Source organism: Astyanax mexicanus, chromosome 1, assembly GCF_023375975.1.
Source record: "Astyanax mexicanus isolate ESR-SI-001 chromosome 1, AstMex3_surface, whole genome shotgun sequence".
Classification (NCBI taxonomy): domain Eukaryota; kingdom Metazoa; phylum Chordata; class Actinopteri; order Characiformes; family Acestrorhamphidae; genus Astyanax; species Astyanax mexicanus.
This window is the reverse complement of record NC_064408.1, coordinates 73,195,877-73,219,046: the sequence shown is the minus strand read 5'-3', so window position 1 is coordinate 73,219,046 and position 23,170 is coordinate 73,195,877. Positions and strand designations below refer to the sequence as shown.

The 23,170-nt window shown below is 38.5% G+C and overlaps 1 protein-coding gene across 2 annotated transcripts in view; it reads right to left on the bottom strand.

Moving 5' to 3' along the window:
• LOC103027027 (bromo adjacent homology domain-containing 1 protein) overlaps positions 1-23,170 on the bottom strand; it is a 47,241-nt gene that overhangs the window by 11,447 nt on the left and 12,624 nt on the right. The window contains exons 1-2 of one of the 2 annotated variants that reach the window (XM_007232836.3): positions 11,117-11,220; positions 82-1,815 (exon numbers count right to left, since the gene is read on the bottom strand). In XM_007232836.3, coding sequence (XP_007232898.3) covers positions 82-1,795 — 1,714 coding nt within the window. In that variant the 5' untranslated portion in view covers positions 1,796-1,815; positions 11,117-11,220. Of the gene's footprint in view, positions 1-81; positions 1,816-11,116; positions 11,221-23,170 lie in introns of those variants that run through there. The other variant, XM_049482881.1, reaches the window with a different exon arrangement.

Sequence of the window (23,170 nt, the reverse complement as noted above, 5' to 3'; positions counted from 1 at the left end):
TTGACTAGTAGATTCAAGTCTGCAGAGAAAGTTTAGTTTAGAATTTTGTATTTTTGAACTTTTCCGACTTTTATTTCTTACCTGTTTTGATTTGATGGCTACAGTTGGAGCAGCCTGTGGTATAAGTGCACGCCCTGCTGGTGACTGGCTGCATAGTACTGAACGCGTAGCTGCCGACCCTGCAGCCTTCGCTGTAGCAGGCTGACCCCACCGAATTGCAGAAGGCAGGGTGTGGAATTCCTGAGGCATGGGAGACGGAAGAGGAGAGCAGCTTGGACCCGGGGACTCTACGGGCACACAGGGAGCTGTGTGCACAAGGTAGAGGCTGTGTACTTAGGCTTGCTGAAGGAGGCCCAGGATGAGCAATGTGAACATAGTAACTAGAGTAGCAGGGGTCTGCACACAGGCATGGGTGGGCACTAAGGGTGAGGGTCGGGTGTGCCAGTGAAGACGGAGGAACCAGGCATTCGTGCTTCACTGTGGTCACAGGGTGCTCCTCTGTCTCACTGTAGGCCTTCTGCCCCAGGAACAGCGCCAACCTGTGACAGTATTCCACTGAGCCCTCAGGAGGACAGCAAAAGTAAGGAGGACTGATATCTGTCTCCATTTGCTCTTCTTTCACCACCTTAAGGGGATATCCCAACATACTGCGAGACTGGTACCCCTGTTTGGTTAGGCGGTGATGGTCCGCTGCCTCTTTCCACTTGGGTTTGGACTCTAAACATCCTCTGCTCTTACACACTGCACAACCACCTTGTGGTGGAGCCTGTTTAATGCCTTGCTCCTTAGACTGCCGCACCCTGGTTTTAGACCGTGCAGTCTGCTTTCCCGTTGTTGTTTCCTTGTCCTTGTCCTTGTCCGTCTTCGCACGCTGCTTATTTCCTGTCGTGGAGCTTGTGAGCTTCAACAGGGCAGCAGCATTAAGTCCAGCAAGCCGTCTAGGAGCAGGAGCGTACAGAGTCATCAGTTCACTGTCATCCTTCTCCTCAGACTTACTTTTCTTGGCCTGCTTGTGGCTTTGGCACGATTCAGTCCTGTGGGCTTGAGGAGACCTTTTAGAAAGGGAGCAAATCTTTGCATCATCTGTTGCAATAGCAACAGGTGGTGCCTCATGCTGCTGTTTCTTAGCAAGTTTGCTGCCCACTGGCGCATCTGCTTTTTCCAGCAGCAAGCTATTTACCGCCTCCGCATTAAGTGAGGCAAGCCGACGCTTGCGAGGCTCCTGAGCTAGAATTGTATCAACTGTTGGTTCTGATTTCGTTTTAGATGGTGTGTTTACAGACTTCTTGGCTTTTTCTAGCTTCTTGATGGGTTTGATGCTCTTCTTTTTCCGATTCCTTCCTCGAATTACATTCGGATCTTCATCACTTAAGTCGTTTCCCTGTTCCACAGCATCCTCCTCCAGGCGGGTGAGTAGGACATGGCAACTCAAGGCCTCGGCCTCTGGTGTGCTTCCCCTTCCTCGCAGCGGGTAGAGCTTCCTGTTCCTCTCCTCCCTCAACTTCTTGGATGCTTTTGCCTTGCCTTTCTTAGCCACATTCTTCTTAGTTCTGTTCTTGTTTTGAGATTGCTCTAGCCTGGCTCGACTTTTAAATCCTTGATGGAGCCATTGTTCCATGTCCTCTTGTCCCTTTTGCTTGCCCCGCTTGGTCACACCCTTCAGACCCTTGCGCTCTTTAATGCAACGCTCAGGCCAAGCTTTACCCATGGTCTTACCATGGGACCAGCCATCTACATAGTCGCGGCCCTCGCCACGGCACTGGCTGAGGGAACCCTTTTTCCGGGCTTGGGTCATCACATGCTTTCTGAGAAAATCTAAAGGGGACAGAAACAATAAGAAATGCATTTAGGAGAAAGTCATATTAAATAAATCAAGGTTCTTCCCTTTCCACTTGCCACACAGAATAAATAGGATTTACTGAGTTAGCTAGCATGCAATATTTTCTTTAACATTTTCTTTAAGTGCTTATCAAATTAATGATCTCTTAAGTTTACATTTGACTGTCCTGGAAAGAAGCTGGCTCTTGTAATTGATCTCTACTTAACCATTTCTTTGCTTAATCGGGGCAATACTAGAATATTCCACACAACACACACACAGTACACATGCTTTTGCCATTTTTTTATTAAACATGAACTTGATCTGCAGGTCAGGAATTGCAGCACTCTAAGCCCTTCCTACTTTTTGCTGAAGAGTCAGCATAACATTTCACATGAATTACTAACCCACTCAATTCTCAGTAAAGATAAATGATGAATTCAAAGGAAGGCATGACGATTTGTAGTAACTGTGAGACTTGCAATAAAAAACAACTAACAAATCTTAGTTTGGTTTTCGTCTTGCACAAAGGCAACACACATCTGTATCCTACTTCATGATCAATAGTGAAATGACAAGATCCAGGTAACAACATCCAACAAGTGATAAATATACAACTTTAATGCTCTCAGATTCTTCTACAATTAACATAAAAATCTTAGATCAGGCCAGTATCTTTTCTACACACCCAAATAGTTTCTTTTGTATGGATGTTTTGTTCTGAGCAAGTGTATCGGTATGCAGACATTTATGTAATAGAAAGGTTATCAGGTTTTTTACAGCTATGATGCTTAATTTTGTTGTGCTCTTTCTGGTGTCCTCTAAGGCACTATTAACAAACTTCTCAGAAGGTAAATAACACAGGATTGAGTCTGCAGTGACACAATGTTATTGCATCAGGTATTTGAGAAGAGAGTTTTGGGTTATATCCCCGGTTTTGACAAGCTGCCTCTGCTGAATCCCTGATCAAGACTCTTAACTCTTATTGCTCCACAGGTGCCACAGTAATAGCACTACACAGTGTGTGTGTGTGAGTATGTTCAATGCACAGATGGGTTAAATTAATCTGGGTTTAACACAAATGGTGAATATGCTTGTCTATTTTACAGAGGAGCATAAAAACTTCTTGGTTTTTGTGCTCTGCGTACTAATAGCAATGTGCTAAAAGTTTATTGCATTCTTACAGAGACCCTTCTGTTAAACCATGTGTTCTTTTTTCTAAACAACTCTAGATAGCTTTCTTTGTGACCTTCTAAACAAAAAAGAGCTTTATTTGAAATAGCAAAACAAGCTTAAGTTGCCTTGTAATTCAACATTTCTGTTCTGCTTTAAATATTGACGCAGCATTGCAAACATTTCAACAGCAGAACATAATTGCTGTATCATTTAAGGTGAAACTGAAAGTTTGTGAGCTTTGTTGTAAATGCGATAAAGTACAAAGAACAGCATTTAAAAGTCTCTGTTAGGATATAATTATTTAAATCGCTCTACTGTAAAATGTTTAACTATTCTCTGCCATTTTTTTCACACACATTCAAACTCACCCAGTGTGGTTTTATTTGTGCAACAACATGTTCTATTCCATACTATAATTTTAAGGAGATCTACTTCCACCCTGCATTCTGTCTTTACTCTTGAATTTACACAGTACCAATCAAAAGTTTAGACACACCTTCTCATGTAATGTTTTATTTTAATTTTTTTCTACATTGTAAACGAATACTGAAATCATTCAGACTAGGTAAAAGGAATCATGTACTAACTTAAAAGTAACTTAAACACACTATAATGCAGGATTTTTTTCTTCACAACTTTACAACTGATGCTCTGAAACACATAAAGAGACTAGAAATTCAAGTAATTAACTCTTAATAAGTTCAGCACAGCTGTTAACTGAAAGCCATTCCAGGTGACTCTACAAGTTAATGCCAAGATGTGTACAACTGTCATCTTAGCAAGAAGAGATGCCTACTTTGAAGAATTTTAAATATAATATAAATAATAAAATATAAAATATAATATAAACATATTATGGTTTGCTTAACACTTTTTGTTTATTAACAAATATTAAATTAAATTAATCTACAATGCAGAGCATTTTAAAATAAAAAAACACAGAATTTAAGGTGTTTCCAAACCTTTGACTGGTTATACAATATTAAACATATAAAGTTTAAAACTGTAATTTAAAAAAATTACTACTAAATAAACTAAATAAATAAAGGAAAATGTCTTATTTTATTCAGCATTAGAGAACTTGGATTGAAAAAAGAGTAGCTTTTTTTATTATGATATATCCTCATAAAGATAAGAATAAATAAATAAATAAACCTCTGAAGAATCTCTCTAATACTAAATAATATACTAAATCATATTAAATATACTTTAGTATTAATTTACAATGCCGACAATTTTAAAATATAAAAAAACACTAAATTTAAGGTGTTTTAAAAGTTTTGACTGGTACTGTATAATGGAAACACTTAAAGGAAAACAGAAAAAAAACAATCATCATGCTATAATATACTTATTATACATCAGCTATCAACTATAAGCAACAGCGTGCACATACATACACATAAACAAGTGATTTGACTGCAGTATTTTAAAAGAACTGGGAGTGAAATGATCAGATAGGTTAGTCAGACTAGATTATAAAGTTAGAGAACTTGAGTTGGATCAGGGAGCCCCAAAAAAAACTCAACAGAGGTCTGCTGTACTGTAGAGTAGCTGTCTATTATTACATAACCTCATACAGATAAGAATATATATATATATATATATATATATATATATATATATATATATATATATATATATATATATATATGCCTCTGCAGAAACTCCAGCCCCTAATACTCCTCCCCATAGTTAATTACATCATAACCACACTATCCCTAATGTTCCTCATAATGATACAGAGTCAGGGTTCTTAAACCCACACTAGGGGTTGTTGTCCAGCGCAGGGGATTTCCCTGCATAAACACACATGATTCAGCTCATCTGCTAATTGCCAGGTTTAGAGGATGTATTTGAGCAGGGAAATTACCTAGCACTGCTGTACACTGGAGAACCTGATACAAATCATGAATGTACTTAAAATGTAAAAGCACAGCCTAATCAGGGCATGGTGGATGTTCTGCTTGGAACTATTGCTTCCTCTCTAAGGCAACGTTTATAAGATTCATTAATCAATACTGTTTTTGCTTAGATCAGATTTGGCCATGTTGACAGTTTACATTTATAAATGTAAGTGAGCCGTATCTGTCTGTAATGTGAATGAATCTGCCTTAAAAAGGCATACATATACATTTGTGCATGTTGCCTTTCTCACCAACAACAAAAAATGTTTGCCAAACATATACAAACAAACATGCTTCTTTTTGTTAGATGCCCACATATTGGACCACATATAAAAGTGACTAAATCTTAATTTGAAAAGTTTGAAACTACAATATCTACACAGCCCTGAAAAAAACAGACAATAGAGCAAAAAATCTGATATGAGTCACTTTAGGTAATGTGAACATAGCCAAAAACTCCTTACATCTTAGTCTGTAATAGTTTCCCCCTGCCTGCTGCTGAACTTTGCTGTGGCTCTGTGTCCACAGCAGTTTTGTAAAGAGCTATATAAAATAAGCTATACAAACGTATTATTATTAAGGTTATGATCTTTATATAAATGAGCTGATATCTTTATATAAACTTGAGAATAAGCTTTTACATTAGCCTATTTTGCTTAAATAATACATTATTGTAACTGCTTTACATTAGTTTCTTCATGTACACACTAATATTTATAATAATGGTAATCTGACTCTTTGCACAACAATTGCATCATTAGTTTTGTAATAAATTCTATACATATACAAACAACCTGCTACTGTAACTGAAATATCCATGTATTAATCTGTATTATATCACAGTTAATTAATATCCTGCAATATGATTGGCTAAGAGGCGTTTTATGAGTGCCATTATCAGTTGGTAATGCACTGTAACCGAAGCTCTCCATGTACTACTCGTCCACATACAGGTAACCTAGCAACGATGCAGCGCTTACAGCACAGCTACAAACAGAGCAGCTATGGAGCTGTTTTAACTTGCAAAGTGCTTTAAACCAAACAAATCTTATTCTCTCATCTTTTTTACCTTAAAATATTTCAATAAACAGCTATAATGGAACTGTGGTATAATTGCAATAATGCACTCGAGGTTTGTGCTATAACGTGTAATATTGGCACTGTTGTGGTGATCTACGGAACTCGGCCTGCAGTGCCAATATTACACGTTATATCACAAACCTTGAGTGCATTATTGCTTAATTGAATTAAATTATATTGAATCGGAAATTTAAATCAAAATTTAATCTGTCTTATTGATTCTCGAAATCAGTTGTGATACATATATTAATAATATATTAATATATTATCATATAATACACTAAGTGTCATCAGTCACAAAGAGTCTTTTTATTTTTAATAACAAATGTTAAAAATATGAACATAGTATCATTAATATACTGTCATAGACTGGCACCCTGTGCAGGATAAGGATCTCAGGCTCCTGACCAGGAAGAAGCAGCAATAAAGATGCATAGATTTTTTGAACTGATATTATTATATTATGAAATGTTAAAATTTCATATGTTCATGTTAAAAAGATAATCTTCTTTTTTAAATGTTTTTTTTTTTGTTAAGTGACTATTGTCTACTGTATTACACTGACAGCATCATGGTTGTATTCTTGTAACAGCAATACATCTTAGAATGCATTAAAATGCACAGATAAACCTTACATCACATGTGTCAAACACAAGGCCCGCGGGCCAAATGTGGCCCGCCACGTCTTTTTATGTGGCCCGCGAGAGCTTGTAAAATCTTAGTGTCTATAATAAATAGGTCAGAAGCGTGCTTTGACCAAAAACTACATTTCCCACAATGCTTGTCGATTGTGTTACCCGCGAAGTTACGGCTTACTGCCGCTACAGGGCAGTGTAGTCATTGATGTGGAAACCCTGCCGGAGGGAAGGTGTAACTTCGCGGGTGGAATTGAGACATGTTTATCCCATAATATCCAGAAAAAGACAAGTTGATGCAGACGGACGGCTGTGCTTCAAGGCGAAAGACCGGTATGCATTTTGTGTTACTGACCAAAATAAACGCTTTTTAGAAGAGATATAAATTATGTGTAAATATTTATAAGACAATAGCTGATAAAATCTGTTTTAATGAGGTTAATAAACATCACTGTGACATCGCTAGTCGCAGTTTCACCTCAGCAAAGGACAAGGAGGTGAATCACTTATCTAACCAGCCTTTACTGATTTCTGCCCCCAATAACCCTTTCAATAACCTCCAATAGCCTTTAATAGTCTTCAGTATTCTTCAACAGTCTAACCTTGCAGCCGTGGTGTGTTCTAAACTCCGTAGTTATAAACATCCTGAGGTTAGCAGCGCTAACTGACCTGTTTATAATGTAATCCAGCAGTGACTCCGCGACGGCTGCTCTAAACTGCTGCTGTTAGCTGCTTGGGCTGAAATATGAACTGTAGAGAGCTGTATTATCCGGTTAGTGGGGTTATTTTATTTCATACACAGAAGAACTTAAAATTTTAAAAACGCTCCAGACTGGCTCAGCTGAGCCCTGTAGCCCGTGGCTGGGCTGTAGCTCTGACTCAGTAAAGACTGTGGGCTTGTGCTGCTGCAGCTCCCACTAGTGGTTGGATGAGGAAATGCTAAATCTGTCACAGCTCACAATTTTTGATTTTATATTAATTAAGCCTCTTTTCAGTATCAAACGTTTTGATCAAAGTTAATATAACTTGTATTTTATGTCATTTCTATTCACTTGTATAGTTTGGTTCTTGATTGATGGAGTTTTTGGATTTCATAACAGGATTTATGTTAATAGAGCAACAAGCAAACATTTTTTCCATGCAACTGTAATATTTGATTGAATAAATAATATATTGAGAGTTATTTAACATTAAGGAGTAATTACATTCATTTACATATATTACATTTGGTTACATTTTCTTATATTTATAAGTTACATCTGGCCCTCGGAGGACAGCCAATATGCCAATGTGGCCCTCGGCCAAAATGAGTTTGACACCCCTGCCTTACATATTCTGGATTATTTTGACAAAATTATGGATTTTTGTCTAGTATAAATACAAAGACTCTTTAAAACCCCTTATGTGACTGTGATTTGGTTATTCGCATCTGCATATTACAGCCTTCTTGGAAACCAGTATGGCAAAGGCCAACTGCACTCTAATGATTAACCAGCAATATACTGAGCATTGTAGATCTTAACAACACTAAAATTGTTCTTGAAGTGTTGTAATGACACTAGTAGATGAACTCACTTGGTCAAGAAGGATTTAACTACTTAATTAGACTAGTTTTATGTGATGTAATGAAGACACAGTAATGATGACACAAGAGGTATGATGCCTACTATTTGGACTGCTTTCATAACTTTTATGATGTGACAACCAAATACAAATCATCACAATTATTTACAAAAATGTGGCAACATATATCATATGACAGCTGTTGAAGTATTTTTATTTAACCACTCTTTTTCTCCTGATAAAAAACAAGCTTTAGCCGGATTTCACACCGGATGACAATTTTACAACCAGTGCACCAATAAAACACATGTGGTGTCACATTCAAATTTGACCTGATTACATTTCCCACTTTTTCAGCTGGGGGCTAAGCTGTCCACAATGTCGTTCAAAGTGGTTTGATGCGAGAAGTGCTATTCTAGACAAACTTACTGAGACAAAACTGTTTACATTACTATTGATAGGATCTCTGTAATCTCTAAAATCCTTTAAAATCACAGAAAGCTATGACACACTATGGTTGCGAATACATAGCCTTAAGCCTGAAATTGAATGACAGATTTGAGAAAGGCTTTTGACTCAAAACCATTCATTTTAAAAAGATACAGGTGTTGTAAGGATTTACCAGTGTTTACTATATTTACTGTATTTCTGAATGGTACACATAAACGTTGAGTGTAGATTCAATGAGCATTTTTAACAGCAACAGCTCTGCTTCCTGCCACCACAAAAGTGACGGTGAAAGGAGTTAGAAGGTTCTGTAGAATGACACATATCACATCAGTGTTGACCCATCAATAAGTTGGGTGAAGGGCAGATTGTGGGGTCAATGAATGGACTACCACAAATTTAACTTAAATGTATGTACTGATTTTTGTATAATACTCCACTTATGTTATGGGAAGCATTCAGCTTTCAAGTTAAAATAGAAACAAAAGCACAACTATCCTCCCCAAAATCACCAAAATGCACTCTTCAGACTGTGTGGGCATGGTCATAATATTCTAATGCACATACATGACTGACAGCTGTCTATCACCTTGCAAACAAACATTTGATTTACATTACAATAGAAGCACACACAGTCTTGAGTCGGAGACACTGCGTCAGTCTCTGGCTGCACATTTTAACTTTTTCTTTTGAATTCCTCATTTCACACAAGATACACAGAAAAATAACTTTGTAAAGTTAGCTTACCTAGATGGTTGCTAAGCGACAGCTTACCAGTTTGCCTATTCTGGTTGCTTAGACTCAAAGATAGGGTGGAGCTATGGCTATGTTAGCCTTGTGATTGTTCAGAGTTCTGCTGATGTCAGCCTATCCCACTTTTACCCCTGTAAATTTAACATCCAGAGAGGGATAGTGGTGAAATACAGCTGAGATTTACATAATTAGACTTTGGGAAGAAATTCTTTGTATATTTACACCAGAGAACAAGAGGAACCTAAACCATGCAGATTTAGGTTTTCAAAGGCTTTAATTTGAAATTATGAAGAGGCTACTATATACACTGGCTTTTTTATATACAGCTCTGGAAAAAAATAAGAGACTACTTAAAAATTATGGGTTTGGTATGGAATATAATCAAGAGGAAGATTGATGATTACAAGCCATCAAACCAAGCTAAACTGCTTGAATTGTTGCACCAGCAGTGTCACAAAGTTAACCAAAAGCAGAGTGTAAGACTGGTGGAGGAGAACATGTCAAGATGTATAAAAACTGTGATTCTGTGATTCCACCTAATATTGACTTCGGAACTCTTAAAACTTAATGAATAAGAACTTGTTTTCTTTGCATTATTTGAGGTCTGAAAGCTCTGCATCTTTTTGTTATTTCAGACATTTCTCATTTTCTGCAAATAAATGCTCTAAATGACAACATTTGTATTTGGAATTTGGGAGGAATGTTGTGCGTAGTTTATAGAATAAAACAACAACGTTCATTTTACTCAAACATATACCTCTAAATAGCCAAATCAGAGAAACTGATTCAGAAACTGAAGTGGTCTCTTATTTTTTTCCAGAGCTGTGTAAACAATCATTTTTTTTACTTAATGAACTCATACACGTGTCAATTACACAGTCGATTAGTGACTATAAGCTGCTCATTACAGGATAATTAATGCTTTTTCAGTGTTGTGTATGAATCATTACTGTTTTACTGGGATGTTTGCTGGTAGCCTGAGGAGGCAGGGTGTTAGCTAAGCTGCTTTGCTATATGGCCGTTCCTCTAGGCGCTGCTGTGTCTGAGCTGGCAGTCCCGCTGCTGCACCTGACCCTATAACAGCAGCCGCCACCGCCACTGCCGCCGCTCGGGCTCAGCTCGCCCGCTACCCGATCCGGCCGAGCCCCGCGGAACGGTACGGGAAGTTTAGGAGAAACGACCAGCAAAGCGGAGCGTCGACGAGAGCAGGTTATGAGTCGACTCTGCGCCGCTATCGTGTCCTAAACGGCGTGAATGTTGTTGGTTTAAAGCGAAGTTTAAAGTGTAACTAGAGGAGGAGCAGAGGAGAGGAGAAGGAGAAGCCGCGCTGCTGCCGCTGCGCTGTGGCGGTCCTCCTCCTCGACACCTCGGGCTGACACAGTTGGCTTGACGTCAGCCTACATCAGAGGAGAAATAACAGCCTGCGATGTGGTCGGTGCAGAGAGAGCGAGAGAGAGGCTGCAGGAAAAACACCACCACTTTATCCACGACCAACACACACACACCTTCAAACCCCCTCTCCTCACACACTCACTCCGAGAGACCACCACCTCCAGCCAGCCGCACACCGCCACCACCATGCAGCGAAAATCCGCCCTCGCCTCACTAATGTTTTCACCAACACAGAAAAAAACCCGACTCGTCCTGGAGAGGGTCGCCCTCGCTCAGCCCCGCAGCAGCCCGCCAGCGCCGCTCCACAGTTCGCCCCCTCACACCCGCAGCCCCGCCATACTCACGATCAGAGGCATAATCCTGGCGGTCGTCGAAAGAGCTGGATTTATTAGTTAAATGGAAAAGCAGCCCCTGGTCGCGCCGTGCTGCGAGTGTGTGTGCGTGTGTGGGGGGGGGGGGGGGGCGCTGCTCTCCTCTTCTTCCTGCTTCGCCGATTTGCACACAACTTCATCTGCACCAATGACGAGGCGCGCGCGCCCAGCTCGACACGGCCGCCGACCAATCAGCATCCGGCCAGTTGTTGTTTCCAAGCGATGACTATTTGTAAATAATGAACGCCAGCCTTTATAACTTCAGTCCGCCGCGACAAACAGCGCCCGACCCGCTCAGCCTCTACACCGCCCTGAGGAAAAGTTCAGCTCCCAGTCAGTCCACTACTGCCTTAAACCCGTCAGCACTGGGGGTTAATTTAAACCCCATTTTTACACATTAAACAAACATATGAGACGATAGTATATCTGAAAAAAGCTATAAAGTGTCTAAAATAAAGTCTCTTCTCAAGAATTACAGTTCAACACCTAGCTAACCAAACACAGTCTAAAGTTTAGCAGTTAAATTTTCTGACTGTATCAAGCTAAATTCGAAATTAAGAAAAAATAGGTTTTCATCCATTTTTTCAATTACTGAGCTTGTCATTTTAGCCATTCGCAAAAAGTATTTCAAGAAAAATTAAAAGTTTAATCTTCTCCCGGTTTTTAGATTTGTCAATTTTTATATCTTGTAACACAAATCGGATGGTATAATCCAACTTGCAAAATGCAAAAAAACAAAAAAGATTTGTTTTACCCTGTGGGTAAAATGTGTTACCATTGATGAGAGGTACATATAGTTAATATATGACTCAATACAGTGTTGAATTAACAGAGTAACTTTAACATTGTCAATTATACTGTGTAACTGTGCTTTTTAAAACCAATTTCTAGCTAACTATGAAGCACATTTATAAGCTAAATCTGTATTATCAAGTGGGACTGGAAGGTTATTATTTATTAGTTTTATTAATACAGTTTACTGTTACATTTTAATGTAATTTTCGAAATTGTACATCTTTACATAAAGAAGCTGCCAGAGAGAATCTCAGTAGATTCTCTCTACACATTTGCTTCTGGGAGAAACCTGTAAAGAACTCTTTTATGTGGAGGTGATGTTCATACTGTACACTTTTCCAAGAAAGTTTTGTTTGCACCATTTTTAAGCTGCATGTAAGGTTAAATAGATATATTTTTTAAAAATGTTAAGGAAGCAGTAGCTTAAACTGTGCTGTTTTTTACAGAACAAAAAGTTGTAAATCGTAAATAAGAATAGCTCAAATATTTGAAGAATATCAAGATATCATTTTATGTACAATTAAACAATGATATGAAAAATCTACCTATTTATCTTAACATTAATAAATTAAATGTATTAGCATTACCATTTACAAAGCTCTACTCAGTAATGAACTATCATACAGCAGCTAGGGTATCTAGTTTATCTTATCAGTCCTTCTTTAAAGTGAATCAGGTGATCTGCTGGTGAAACTGAACAAATCCATACAGTGATGAGTTCACAGAGAATCAATAACCAAACCTATTCTCCAAACTGTGCTCTTCTAACCAACATACGAAGAAGCTTTATTAAAGATGTATTACACACTAAACAATGATATGATCTGGAAAAGGTGAGTTCGTTAGCTTTACTATGTACAAATCTCATCTCAAGAATTAACATTCAACCCCTAGTTCATTTTTCTAAGTGAACTTCTAACAGAGAGCCGTTTCTTTTGGCTTGGATCACAAAAAAAATATATATATTACTATTAATATGTGTATACTCAACATGGAACAGAGTGCTACAAAAAGATATTATAAAATACAAAAATCAAAGATCCAAGTTAGACAAAAAGGTCCAATCTCTGGTTGTGTATATTATTTGTATATTTTGTGCATTTATTTTGTTAATCTCCTCAAGCTCCTGTGCTCATTATGCTGTGTAAGTTCATAACTTCCACTTAGTGAAGATGCACAGATGTCACCACATATCTTGACCAATCACATGTGGCTTTAACAGAAAAACATAGCTCAAAGTCAGCAGCTGGTTCCCGTTGTTCACTTCAAAGAGCTGTTTCTTAGAGCTGGATAGTTTGTGGCCGACCCATCACTATCTTTTAACCAACATAAGAAGAAAGCTGTGTTAGCAAGTAAACAATGATATATAAAAAACTATTTATCTGTGTGTCAAAAAAACAATTTGTTAGCTTTAATTTTTCAAAGTCTCTTTTCAAGAATTAGTTACCATTCAACTAATAGTTAGCTAGTTATCTAATCAGTACTTCTTCAAAGTAAATCAGGTGGTTTGTTGGCATTGACTGGAATTCACAGAGAATCACTGACCAATTCTGTGTTTTTCTAACTGTGTTCCTCTAACCAACACAGGAAAATCTTTTAGCAAATCCTGCCTCACCAATTAAATTATGATTTATCTGTGTATACACATGTAGTGTGTGTGTTTGTGTATTAGTTTTAACCATTTCCATAGCTCTCTTAAATAATTCCATTCAACTCTAGTTTATCTAAACAGTTTCTTCTTAAAGTCAATCAGGAGATCTGCTGATAAAACTGAACAAATCCATACAGTAACCACAGTTTACAACGAATCAGACACCAACACTTATAACCAACACATTATTACATATGTTTTATTAAAGTGGTTTTACCAATTAAAGTGTGTTATATTTATAATTTCCGACGCTATCCTTAACAAATATCATACATTTCATTTCAGTAAATTCAATTTCAGTAAATCAGGTAGTGGTAATATATATACAGTGAGTCCAAGAAGTATTTGATCCCTTGTTGATTTTCTTCGTTGGCCCACTAATAAAGACATGATCATTCTATACTTTTAATGGTAGATGTATTCTTACATGGAGAGACAGAATATTAAAAAGAAAATCCAGAAAATAAATCTAAGGAATATATATTAATTGATTTGTATTTCATGGAGTGAAATAAGTATTTGATCCCTTAGTATTCATTAGCAGTTCTGGCTTTTACAGACCAGTTAGACACTCCCAATCAACTTGTTACCTGACCTGAAGCCACCTGTTCTCACTAATCACTTGTGTGAAAAACACCTGTCCCCAGAATCAGACAGATCACACAGATTTCAAGTCTCCAACATGGGTAAAACCAAAGAGCTGTCACAGGACCTCAGAGTCAGAATTGTTGACCTTCACAAAGCTGGAATGGGCTACAAAAAGATTAGTAAGGTGTTGGATGTGAAAGTAACAACTATTGGTGCAATTATCAGAAAGTTTAAAGAGTATAACATGACAATCAACAGACCTCGGCCCGGTGCTCCAAAGAAGATTTCGCCTCATGGGGTGGCAATGATGCTGAGAACGGTCAGAAATCGTCCTGCAACCACTCGGCAGGAGTTAGCAAATGACCTGAAGGCAGCTGGGACCACAGTTTGCAAGGAAACAATTGGCAACACTTTGCGCAACAATGGATTCACATCCTGCAGTGCCCGAAAGGTACCCCTGCTGAAGAGAGCACATGTGCAGGCGCGCCTCAAGTATGCCAATGATCATTTGAAAGATGAACCAAGTTATTGGGAGAAGGTTTTGTGGTCAGACGAGACCAAAATTGAACTTTTTGGCCTCAACTCCACCCGCCATGTGTGGAGGAAGAAAAATGCTGCCTATGACCCCAAGAACACTGTGCCCACCGTCAAGCATGGAGGTGGAAGCATAATGTTTTGGGGGTGTTTCTCTGCCAAGGGTACAGGGCTACTTCACCGCATCACTGGGAAGATGGATGGAGCCATGTACCGCACAATCCTGAGGGACAACCTCCTCCCCTCTGCCAGGGATCTGAAAATGGGCCGTGGTTGGGTCTTCCAACATGATAACGACCCTAAACATACAGCAAAGGATTGGCTCAAGAAAAATCACATTAAGGTCATGGAGTGGCCCAGCCAGTCGCCAGACCTCAATCCGATCGAAAATCTATGGAGGGAGCTGGAGGTCAGAGTTGCCAAGCGACAGCCCACCAACCTTCATGATTTAGAGAGGATCTGCAAAGAAGAGTGCGCCAAAATTCCCCCTGGTGTGTGTGCTAAACTTGTGGTTAACTACAACAAACGTCTCAACGCTGTGCTTGCAAACAAAGGCTTTGCCACTAAGTATTGAGTGTGTTTGGCAAGAGGGATCAAATACTTATTTTCCTCATTGAAATACAAATTAATTAAAATATATTCTTTAAAATTATATTCTGGATTTTTGTCTTGATATTCTGTCTCTCCATGTTAGAATATATCTACCATTAAAAGTGCAGAAGGATAGTGTCTTTATTAGTGGGCAAACAAAGAAAATCAGCAAGGGATCAAATACTTTTTGGACTCACTGTATATATATATATATATATATATATATTTTAATATCATGCTATATTGTGTATAGTATTTGATCCAAATATTACTTCACAATCTACGACAGACTACCTCAATTCCTGACGAAACATAATAGAAAATCTGTTTGGATACACCTCAAAAGAGAAGCCAAAACATCAAAACACTTTTTGCACGGAAGAATATAAAAAAAAGACTCAAAAAGTCTTTACAAGCTGTAATAAGTTATGTATAGGTTATGTGTATATGTTATGCTGTAATTTGTATTGACACTATGCTTTTTACAGTTTTTTTGTTATTTGGAAACTATAAAAGAAAAATAGAAATAAATTCATATTTATATTGCTTCTGTTTTTAAATAAATGTTTCATGTTTAACTTAGCTTTTGGAATTTAGGTCATCTTTCATTTGCTTTTCTACCAACAGTAACAGAAATGTTAACCAGGGGTGCTAAAACATTTGCATGCCACAGTATATTCATCTTGTTGTGCAAATGTCATATTGACTATATTGAAGCAAAGCACAGAAGTAATTTAGGAAAAAATATAATAAACAAATGTGTTCAGTGATCTTCAGTCAAGACTGTAGAGAATTGTAAAAAAAGTATACAGAGTGTATACTGTTACAGCTTTCACGTTAAATTATGACTAAAGAGAGTCCGGGAGACTTCGGAAGTAAAAAGCGAAAATGGAAATGAATTACTTCTATGTTATATGGAAATAAACATTACACCATGGAAATAGTTTGTATACAAAACATTTTTTCTAAATCCTAACATGTGGCAGTGCTCTAATTTACAGTATCTCACAAAAGTGAGTACACCCTTCACATTACACCCTACACAGCTTGTATAACAGTGTAAATGTGCTGTGCTCTCATAATAACTCAACACACAGCCATTAATATCTAAACCACTGGCAACCTAGGTGAGTACACCCATAAGTAAAAATGGAAATTTGTGCCATTTTCCCTTCCCAGTGTCATGTGACTCGATAGTGTTACAAGGTCTCGGGTGTGAAAGGGGAGCAGGCCTGTTAAATTAGTTTTTTGGGGTACAATTCTCTTGTACTGGTCACTGGATATTCAACATGGATTTTATGGCAAGAAAACTCTCTGTGAGAAACAGAATTGTTGCTCTCCACAAAGATGACCTAGACTATAAGAAGTTTGCTAACACCCTAAAACTGAAACACAGCATGGTGGCCAAGGTCATACAGCAGTTTTCCAGGACATGTTCCACTCAGAACAGGCCTCCCCAGAGTCGACCAAAGAAGTTGAGTCGACATGTTCAGCATAATATCTAGAAGTTGTCTTTAAAAAAATAGCTGCAGAGCTTGAAGAAGTGTGAGGTCAGTTTCAGACTCTACAACACAGAATGCATGAACTCCGTTCGCATGTCACTGTTCTAAAAGGAAAGTCCAAGCACATGGATTCCTGAAACCATGTCCTGTGGTCTGACGAGATCAAGATAAACGGGGTCGAGGATGTGTGGCGACGCCCTGGTGAGGAATTATAAGGCAACTGTCCTTTGCTTACAGTCAAGCATGGTGGTGGTAGCATCATGGTCTGGGGCAGCATGACTACCTCCAGGAAGTGGGCCACATAGCATAACAACGACCCAAACCCAAGCTAAAGATAAAGGTGATGAACTGGGCTAGTATGTCTACAGACCTAAATCCAAATAAGCACCTGTGGGGCATCCTCAAGAGGAAGGTAAGGAGGACAAGGTGTCTAACATTCAACAACTCCTTGATGTCACCATGGAGGAGTAAAAGCCTATGCAGCTCTGGTGGGGGTGCAGCAAGTTTACACCGTACTTTACACTGTATCAAAGTGTCATATCTTCAGTGTTGCATGAAAAGAAATAATAAAATATCTATAGAAAGTTTAGGGGCATACTGACTTTTGTGAGACACTGGATAAAGCTGATTTCTTTGTTATGAATTATGCTATTTGCTTCGCAATATGTCTGGGCTTATTTTGAAGCATTAGCAATATAGTTGTATGAATGTGTGTACTTGTAATCTTTGAGGAAGATTGTTTACAGTCCTGACATAAAATCAGTATTTACTTTTTCATTTAATTACATGTAGATTTTAGGGCTGCGACAATTAGTCAACAAAATAAACATCATCTTTTTTTTTTACACGGCTGAAGGCACTGAGTGGTCCAGCGGGCTAAATGCTGCCACTATGTTCATGAGATCGCATGCAGCTTGCCATCAGCTGCCGGAGCCCTGAGTGGATGGCACTGTTTTCCCTCATCACTCCAAAGGGTGATGTCGATCAGCACAAGGCATCTGTGAGCTGATGTATTGGAGTCCCTGCGCTTTCCTTCGAGCCCACTGTGATGCTACTCAGCAATGCTGCATCAGCAGTTCAAAAAGAGGCAGTGGCTGATTTCACATGTATTGGAGGAGTCACATGCTAGTCTTCACCCTCCTGGTGTTGTAGCATCATCAGTGATGGGAGATATACAAATGACTAACAGCTGACTAGCAGCTAAATGGGTGGGACAATCAGCCTAGCTGATTGGATGGTAGGAAAATTTAAATAAATAATAATAAAAAATAAATAAATTATGTGGAATTTCCTTGTCGACACATTGTTTATGTGTAATAGAGCGCACTACAGAAGGTGCTGTGGAGAAACTTGGGGGAGGGGTGATGGGCCACAACTGTGTAGCGTCTGATGGAGATCTGCACGGTCAGGGCAGCGACAGACGGCAGTGTCTGCCTCGGACAAGTTTTCTTTTAACACCACATCACTGTACAGACAGAATAAAGAAACCAGCGCTTAGGGAGCTTCATTACGGAGGAGAGAAATCCAGCCGTTTACCCACTCAGTCCTTTAGCACGCACCCTTAGAGTGAATACGGTTGAACGGGGGGTTCTTTTCACTCTTGTTGTATTAACTGCCTCGTTAAAATGAGCACCTTTTCAGCTGGAGTTTAACATGTTGCTCTTGATGTAGTGTTAACTCTGGAGAGTGTTTTTCACAGTGTTGTTTTTGTATTTTGGAACAGGCAGTAACCTCAATACAATACAAATGTACTTATTATACATATCCATGTCAATATAATTATTAAAGAGATGAATTAATTTCTTTTTTTATCAAAACCTAATATATAAATTCTATTAATATTTACATTTCAATTGAAAATACATATGCATACTAGAATTTCAGGTCTGTGTGAGTGTTTACTATAATATACTTTGTAATGTTAAGGTTAATATAGTTTTGTCAAAGTATTAAAAAATACTGCAACATGCTATTATGTAAAAAAGTTAAACTAATGTGCAGTAAAACATTCAATGGATCAGGAGCCTCACCAGTAGAAGGTACAAAGGGAGATAATCTAAATCAACAACTAAAATAGTCATTTAATAGTACATTTAATTACATGTACAGTTTTTGTGAATGGACTGTCCAAAATTAAAAACAATGTTACAATGTGTATACATTAAAATGGAATTCCATGTCAAGTCAAGTCAAGAGTATGCACGCACTGTGTTTAATATTTTTTCCAGTAAATTGACTACATTTCAATTTAGCACACAATTCAATGCAAATAAAACTTGGTTAGACCAAACTTTATATTCTCTTAACTAGGGCTGTCCCTAACGATTATTTTTTAAACGATTATTCTAACGATTATTTTTTTCGATTAGTCGACTAATCTATTTATTGAGAAACATATTTAAATAACTATTATTCTACGTTTTAAAGCAAACGATAAATTACTATATTTATATATAATAACAACAACAACAACAACAACACAAGCCTACTAAACCAAACCCCACACTTATAATCACTTACATGTACAACACGTTGTTTAGATCTATTACGCTAAAAATGGATAAGCTCCCATGCACCACCTCCGTGTGTTGCACTGTTTTCTGTGACCGCTAGATTTTGTGACCACTGGCAAGTAGTTCTCAGCAGACCGGTGCACTGGCCGATTCGAAACGTGTTCGTTTCTAATGTTTACCCAGACTGGCCAAAACAGTTAAGTTTAGGGCTGAGGGTAAGGTGTAGGTATAGAAAGCTTCTGTTTTGCCAATGAACGCTCATAACCGTGAGCACTGGTCACAAAATTCCGACGGTGACAGAAAACGGTGTAACACCGCAGCGCCGACGGCTCTAGCTAAAATAACTTAAGGCAACTAGCTTAGCTAAACACCTGAACTTATGAATAATGCTACTGTTTCTGGAAACTGCGAAATGCCATGCACAAATATAAACCAAAACTGTATAATTTCTGCCTGTGGCAGGTTTAAAACCTTTGGTAGACAGCCTTAAGTCTTTTTAAGGACACCCGCGGAGACCCTGATGTAAACGGTAACTTACTGTGTGACTCTGTTGACATAGTGCTCCTGGATGTTTGCGATTCAAGTTCTCCTGCATAGCAGTTGTGCTACTGTGATAGACCATCCCCATTTTGCACATATGGCAGAGGACCACATTGTTGCCCTTTTGCGTGAAATGCTCCCAAACTTTAGATGCCCGCTGGCGTTTTTTTGTAGCTGGAGATCGCTCTCCGGAGTCCATGCTCTCCACAGGCACCGCCATGTTTACGACGCGCGTTATGCAAATCGATGTATTTTCGTAATCGATGACGTCGATTATGTCGACGCGTCGCCCCAGCCCTACTCTTAACATTCGGTAAATGCATTTTTTTAGATGTGGGATATTCTAAAATGCACTTATTACTTATAAAGGCAGTTAGAATGTAACACTACCACCATCATCTTACTGGTACAAGTTCAGGGAAGAGATTATTTAAAATTAGTCTAAATTAAAAGAACTTATTTTCTTACAGAGTGGGCGCCAATGAACTTTGATTCAAGTTATCTGACTAATTGAGAAATTCTGCTTTAATAGTCACAGTATATTACAGTTTCACACTTCCTTCCAAATGAGCAAAAAGAAGCGCTGTGGAATGGGCCAATTATCTGGTATTTTAAACAATTTGGCATAGAGCTTATTTAGTGGCTTAAAAATGGCTCTGTCATCGGGTCTGAAATGTGTGTCCTCAAGACCATAACATACTGCCTCGTAGGCCTTTTACCTACTTTCTCAGAATACCCGAATATGTCCCATAACACAAACGTAAAAATGCACCCACATAACACACTGGAGTATGTTCACACCAACATACAACAGCATGATAAAATATACATCAAAGCATGACATACATCAAAACAACAACCATTCTAAATATATTTATATACACACATGAATTATAATAGGAGCTCATTCTGACGTCTTGGATGTTCACATTCTTATTTTGGGCTTCTAATAAAGACAGCTGAGCACTTTCCTCCAGTGCTAAGAACTTTTTTTTAAAAGAACCAAAATGAATGTGAAAGTGAACAACACTGCGACACAGCAGCATGATACCGTCAGAATGGAGCTTTCACTTTTCCTTACTACATTCTAAACCATAGATGATAATGACCCTCAGAATGAATGATTTGTCCCACAGGCTTTAGCGAAGAAGATGAAGCAATTGCCTAAACATTTGTGATGGAGCTTCAGTAGGGCTGCTATGTTTATACACTTCTGCACTACTGACAAAAACGCAAGTGTATTTTTCCACTCATAGCATATGTGGTTGTTGTTTTGGCTTGAGCCTGTTGGGTCATATTCTTGGGTGGTTTCCAACAAATCCTTAGTTCTGGGTACTCTGCCCAGTGGAGTAATGTTTTTTGTTATGTTATTTTTACTGTGCTGGTTAACTTTTTGATAGTTTATTCACTGGATTAGGGTGCAGATTAAAGACACAAGCTAGGTTAGGGTTTATTTTATGCAAAACCACCGTTTAGAACAGTTAAAACAATGTCCACAAACACATTATCTATAATAGTTACAAAAACCTGAAAGTGGTTAAAATGGTAAAACAAGATTGTTTTAACTGATTGTATTTAATAAACAATCAAAAACTGCCTATCCAGATCAAACAGGTCAAGCTGGTTTAGCCAGTTAAGGTGGTCGAACAGCTTAAGGTATGTTTTAGTTAGAGTTTAATGGTATAGCTGATCTATGAGCTTCATCAACCTGATCAACCAGACAACCAGTATGTCCTTCCCATACTATCCTGTTTTACCAGCATGACCAGCTTCATCATGATAGCTGGACCAGCAATACAGTGCCCTCCATAATTATTGGCACCCCTGGTTAAGATGTGTTCTTTAGCTTCTCATAAATTGAGTTTTGTTCAAAATAATATAGGATCACGATGGGAAAAAAAGTAAAGTCCAACCTTTAACTCAAGTAAATTTTAAGGGGGAAATAAAATCCCTGACTAAGAAATAATTATTCTTCATAAAATCACCTGTTCCACAATTATTGGCACCCCTAACAATTCTTAGGAAATACATTTAATAAAAGTATTTCTGTCACTTCTACAGTAGTTTACGAAGTTGATCAGAGTATGTAGGAACATTTAATTAGTAATTCACAACTTCCTGTTTCCCTGGGGTATAAATATGACGTGACACAGAGGCCATTTATCTTCAACATGGGAAAGACAAAGGAACATACCATTCAAGTGAGGCAGATGTGTGTTGACCTTCACAAGTCAGGCAATGGCTACAAGAAAATCGCTACTCGCCTACACCTGTCCATATCTACTGTCAGAGGAATTATTAAGAAGTTTAAAACAACTGGAACAGTGGTAAACAAGCCTGGACGAGGACGCAAGTTTATTTTGCCACCACGCACAGTGAGGAGGATGATAAGAGAAATAAAAAGTTCTCCAAAGCTCACTGTTACAGAATTGCAACAAATGGTAGCTTCTTGGGGTCACAAAGTCTCCAAAACAACCATCAGGCGCTATCTACATGCCAACAAGCTGTTTGGGAGGCATGCACGGAAGAAACCATTTCTCACTCACAATCATAAACGCAAACGTTTGGAGTTTGCTTAGCGGTACTGGGACTTCAACTGGGACCGTGTGCTTTGGTCAGATGAAACAAAGATAGAGCTTTTTGGCAACAAATGCTCTAAGTGGGTCTGGCGTAACACAAGAGCTGAGTATGCAGAAAAGCACCTCATGCCCACTGTGAAATACGGCGGGGGATCAGTGATGCTGTGGGCCTGTTTCTCTTCTAAAGGCCCTGGGAACCTTGTTAGGGTGCATGGCATCATGAATGCTCTAAAATACCAGGACATTTTAAAACAAAATCTGGTGGCTTCTGCCCGAAAGCTGAAGATGGGTCGTCACTGGGTCTTTCAGCAAGATAATGACCCTAAACATGTGGCCAAATCTACACAGAAATGGTTCACCGCACACAGAATCAAGCTCCTCCCATGGCCATCTCAGTCCCCAGACCTCAACCCCATTGAAAACCTGTGGGGTGAGCTGAAGAGGAGAGTGCAGAGGAGAGGACCCAGGTCGTTGGATGATTTAGAGAGAATGTGCAAAGAGGAATGGTCAAAGATCCCTCTTTCTGTATTCTCCCATCTTGTGAAACATTACAGGAGAAGATTAGGTGCTGTTTTGTTGGCAAAAGAGGGTTGTACAAAGTATTAACATCAGGGGTGCTAATAATTGTGGCACACATGATTTGATGTTAAATAATTATTTCTTAATGTGGGATTTTTTTTCCTACTGAATAAATTCACTTGAGTTAAAGGTTGTATTTTACTCTTTTTTTCCAT